Source organism: Vigna unguiculata, chromosome 7, assembly GCF_004118075.2.
Source record: "Vigna unguiculata cultivar IT97K-499-35 chromosome 7, ASM411807v1, whole genome shotgun sequence".
NCBI classification, from domain to species: Eukaryota; Viridiplantae; Streptophyta; class Magnoliopsida; order Fabales; family Fabaceae; genus Vigna; species Vigna unguiculata.
Genome location: NC_040285.1, coordinates 27093652 through 27099093, shown reverse-complemented (window position 1 = coordinate 27099093; position 5442 = coordinate 27093652). Strand labels below are relative to the sequence as shown.

At 38.4% G+C, this 5442-nt stretch overlaps 1 protein-coding gene across 1 annotated transcript; it reads right to left on the bottom strand.

The window, feature by feature from the left end:
• Positions 1-562: 562 nt before the first annotated feature.
• LOC114192776 lies at positions 563-3472 on the bottom strand. The gene is made up of 7 exons (XM_028082592.1): positions 3217-3472; positions 2966-3109; positions 2820-2887; positions 2672-2722; positions 2511-2570; positions 1934-2434; positions 563-898 (listed from the first exon to the last, which is right to left on the bottom strand). The coding sequence occupies exons 1-7, from the start codon at positions 3344-3346 to the stop codon at positions 863-865; spliced, it is 990 nt and encodes a 329-aa protein (XP_027938393.1). The 5' UTR covers positions 3347-3472; the 3' UTR covers positions 563-862.
• Positions 3473-5442: the final 1970 nt, after the last annotated feature.

Sequence of the window (5442 nt, the reverse complement as noted above, 5' to 3'; positions counted from 1 at the left end):
GCAGATGCATGCAGGGAGTGTCAAACATGCCACATTCTCTGTGTCACGCCACTTCCATTCCCACCGGAAGGGTACCCTATTTTCAGTCTTAATATCAAAGAATGAACATAATATCAAAGAAGAGAATAACAAAAGAATTTACCAACAAATTCTCATTACAGTGTGAAGCTATGATGAGTTTAAGATTGGAAATGAAATTCAAAACTAAAGTAAATCATTTGGCATGACGTTAAACTTATCTCATAGAGTAGGTTATCTCAAACAGATCAGGATTCATCAAAAAGGGAATTGTGAGTGTTCAAGGAGATCCAATTTTAGATTAGTGATTAGGGCTTGCGTAGTACAGTTCCACCGTACACATGGGGATTAGGAGATTCAAGGAGAGAACACAGTGGATTCAATTGGGTTTTTGTAAAAAAAACAGAAACAAAAATAATCTGGTTCAAAAACATTGGACACCGTCTGATTTTATCTCTCATCTGATTTATTATAATATGGATTGAGTTAATATATGGTTTGAGCATATACTACTGGCTTTTTTTAACACCCTTGCACTGTTGTGTAAGTAAATGAATATCTGAGATGCCAATATGTTATAGATGGATGTAAAACAAAGATTCATTTCTAACATCATGCAGCACAAGTTTCTGGCCTTGGATCCGATCCAATCCATCATCCCATTACCTACAGACTACAATTTTGTACTACAAATTGTACATGAACCTAAATTAATTTAGAGACTCTACATCGAAACTCTTGCATGAGCGCTACCACTTTCAAGCTTTACTACAGCTTCAGAAGTTACACTTCACTATGATACAAATTCACATCCAGACTCCAGTTGGTCAGAATACTTCCCTAGTTATTGCTTCAGGCTTTTCAAAGCAGCAGCAAAAATCTAACAATGAAGAGAACAAGCATAAGTTAGCAGTATATTATAAAAAACTAGTATTATATTTCTAATGTGAGCAGAGAACGTGACTCGTATTCAGATTTGTGTTCTGACAGTCTAATGCATTCTTTATTGTCAATGCATAACTTGAATTAAAACAGGAAACATGAATAATGTTGTCATGCAAAATAAAGCCTCACTCAAGCAAAACATGTCTTACAACCTATGAATGATAAAAGATTCATCATTTGAGAATGTCCCAAATTCCTTGAATTGCTAGCACAACTTTGCATTCAGACACAAAACAAGGTAATAAATGCATGAATGCACACATGAGCAGCTTCAGTTTGACTACTCCATAACATGAATCAAGATTAGATACACAATGATGCAAGAAACAAATGGAAGGTGCTAAAAAATAAAATATGAATGATGGCTCTAATGGGGTAGATGACAAAGCCACGTAAGGACTCAGTGCACTTCGTGGGTAGACATGACCCAGCGTCCCAAACTTGCCCAGCCTTATGATTTAATTATTACGTATTGGATAATCTATTCTAGATAATAAGCAAGTCAGCCACCCCTCCCTCAATGTTGAACGATTCCCAGGTTCAATTGACTGTTCAAAACAAATACCTTAATATGAATTGGAGCAATATACCACTGACATATTCCATAAACCAGTCATACCAGCATCAGGCATAATTTATGTGTCATCACTTCGGAGAAAAATATTCTCCATAAACCTTAACATGTACTGGAGCAATATAATACTGACATAGTCCATAAACCAGTCATATCAGCATCAGGCATAATTTATGTATCGTTCCTTCGGGGAAAAGGGAAGTGATACAATTGATGTAAAGTGAGTTTTACACCAAATGAAAAATTCCCTCTTCTCTCTTTTTCTTGCGCATTCATGTCCACTGTGTTTGCTTTAGTTATTACTTTACATAATAATAAGAAGAAGAATAATAATCGGGCTGCATTTTCCACAAGTCATAGTACATATATAATGACACCATTTCCAGAAAGAGATACCTTAGACGGTGCTTGAGGATACTGTCTCAAATCTGCTTCTGCACCGGTAGAACGAGTCTGCCCACTGCTCCCCTCACTATAATTACCACTTCTTTTCTTTTCACGATATGATGGCAAGGTCGAATCGTCAAAATTCATATCTAACTCGGTGGATGATATATTGTCATTTTCAATAGACCTGCCTCCTGATCGTAGATTATAAGATCTTGCAGTATGTGTGTCCTCATTATCAGCATTCATTGTATCAGGTGCATTGTTCCGAGCACTGGTACTAAGGGAACTCTGATCCTTCTTTGAGAACTGAGTGGCTGCCGCCTGTGCCCCAGCTATGGCCAGACTTATACTGGATGATTTGTCCACTTCAGTAGCTTTTGAATTAGGAGTAAGCGCAGAGATGGAACCTGGCTTCAAGCAAAATGGATCTCGTGGGTCTGGAAGCGGAAATTTCACTGGCAGTGGGCTATTAACTGGGGACAACCCTCTAACTGCAGCGTCATAAATCTTCAAACAAGTAGAAAAATCAGCCTTCATTCCAAGAAGAAACAGAAAGCAAAACGCAAATTTAGAATAACAATACCTTCCTTTCCAAGTTATAAACACCTTGGTAACCCCGCATCTCAAATGGAATCAACAATTTCTGGATTAGGCACAAACACTTAATAATTGCTCAGCATACACACAAACAGTACCTAATTTTATAATCATAAGAATAGCACAGCATTAGAAAGATACACAAACCTGTGGCCTTTCACACAGCCAGCAATAATCAGTCTGAGCTTCCAACCTCACCTAACGAAAAACAAAAAAAATGGGTTTTAAGGGAAGAGAATGAGCAACACTAGGAAACAAAAGTTAAAGAAAAAAAAAACAGTAATCAGTATGTTACCCCTTCAGGAACCATCTCCCAGGATGCTAGCTCATCACGAGTTAAGCAGCCAACGACTTCAACACAGCCTGCGTATGAATCATTCAGATGAAGTGAATTGACAAAGGAGGAAGTTGTGAATTGAGATATTACGCTGTAATTTATACCCAAAAGCCTAGAAACGGGGTAGTGTTGAGGAAATTGGATATCAGTGACGCCATTGAGCGCATAAATCTCCCTGTAGAAATATTCCATTGCTTTGATTGTAGACTCGTCCGGTACTTTACTGGCGGCATGAATCCAAAGACGACCTTAACAAACACAAGAAATAAAGAACATCAAACATAGGACATAGGTCACAGGTAGGTTAACGTGATTCTTTGAAAGATACAGAGTGAAACCAAAGAGAAAGAGAAACCTGTGATTGGAGCGGGCCATGACCTGCCCTCGACGCGCTTGATCCCGTAAACGAGGAGAGAAGCCCAAGGCTGGTGCATCGTTAAACATGGATTCCGGTAATTGCCGGAGTTAGAATGGTTCCGTCGCATCCTACGGCGGCTTCACCTCGATCTTACTTCGCTCTACCCCGCCAACAAAGATTCTGTGCCTGCCTACGCGCAAATACCTCACTAGAACGATTTGTGTTTTCGTTTACTCACGCTTTTTAATTTTTTAATTTATCTTGTGAAGTAATATTCTCTAATGATACGATTTAAAAATTTGGAAACTGCGTTTAATCGCTGCATGAAAACTTGAAATCTAATAAGTTAGAGTAGAAGATTTTCTTAAAAATATTTGATAGACTATTGAATAACATTATTATTTAACTTTTTTTTATTTTTAGAAAATAATAGCGGAAACACAGGCATGATATTTTGAGAAAATAATGCGTACACATTTTATATATATATATATATATATATAATATTATATTAGTATGTGATGATATTATAATGTTATTAAGTTAATATATAAAATAAAATTATATTTATTAAAAATAAAATAAAATATATAATGAAAAAATAACGGTTGATAAACAAAAAAAAAGAAGAAGAAGAGATAAACGATTTTATAAAAATCTTATAAAAATAACGATCAATTTTTAAAAATTTAATAAATAATTATATTTTAAAAGATAAAATTAAAATTTTAAAATGTAGATAAAAAAAGAAAATACTCTTCGTATATTGTTATAGATATTAAAACATCCCATTTAATTATTAAGCGAAATCAAAGGAAACGTCACACAATAGTAGTACTTTAGCGTAGTCTTGGGGTTCTTAACACAACCCCTACAGTCTGGGCACACCACTATGCCGACGTAAACCATATACAAGTCTAACAAAAGAGAATATAGTAGAATTGCATAAAGCGATACATGGGCCATAGCCCTAAAGAAATCATGAAGAAAAACTCCAGCCCAGATGGCTAAGCAGCGGAATCACCATTCCCTTGTTGACCACGAGAACTTCGTCCATCTGCTCCCATCAATCAAATTGATGATCATCGCAAGAAAGAACAGTCACATACAATACAACCATGCAACAAAACGGGTAAGCTAGAGCCAACAACATATTCATCATACAGTCAAATATATTTTCATCACCCCATATCCATATAACAACCAAGCATGTTATGACTCTTCATTCAATACACTACGACTCGACTCGACTCATCCAGACACGTAAAACTTAGTCGGATTCAGCGGATGCTTGCACTTGTGGTGGATACCTCTGCTCACCCCCGAGCTGCTCACCCTCGAGCTATGTATTACAAGTGTTACGATGGATCAATTTTCCCTCACCATAAGGTTAGCCCTTAATGAATTTCAAGCCTCCTGCTACTCTCACCACAGGAGTCAGTCGGCTCTAAGTGAGACTAACTGGCTCTTTAGAGTGTCAGGATGCAACCTTAACTTGAATCCTTACCTAGTTATACAAATGGGGCACCACCATGGACACCCACTAACAGGGGCCATGGAATTACGTCCCGACCACTGAAGCGCGACCCTGAAAGCCTCACCTAGAGACCCCCAAGGAATTATGCACTGACACATACAAAACATAATCACGCAACATAATCACGCAGCCAAAACAATATTCACCATGCACGTGTACGTTAATTGTACCAACCTTTAAAGCCAACGCCTTTCATGTTCCAGGCCCAACCCATTTCAATTCATCATAACCATTCATGCTCATAGGATCTCAACTCATCTCATTTTCATGCCCCTTTAACAATAACCAACTCACTTAGTTCACATGCCAACTTTCATACTAGACTCGTCATCCACAATTCGTGATTCATGCCAAGCATGCATAATACTCCATTATATACATGTTTCTCATCATACAATTCACACCCAAACCAATATCAATCATCCAAGAATAAACAAGCACCCAAACAGCGTACTGCCTCGCCCAACCCCTCGCTCAGGCTGAAGGGTCTCGCTCAGACGAGACGTGTTCGTCCAGGCGAGGGCTCAAAAAGGGAAGCAGGAGCACATGCGGGATCTCGCTTAGGCGAGACCCCTCTCGCCTGGGCGAGATGCTCGCTCGCTCAAAAGGTTAAGTTGGTCGCCTGGGCGACCTTTCGCGCAAAAGTCCTGGGCGAGCTCCCTGTTCGTCTCGCCTAGGCGAGACTG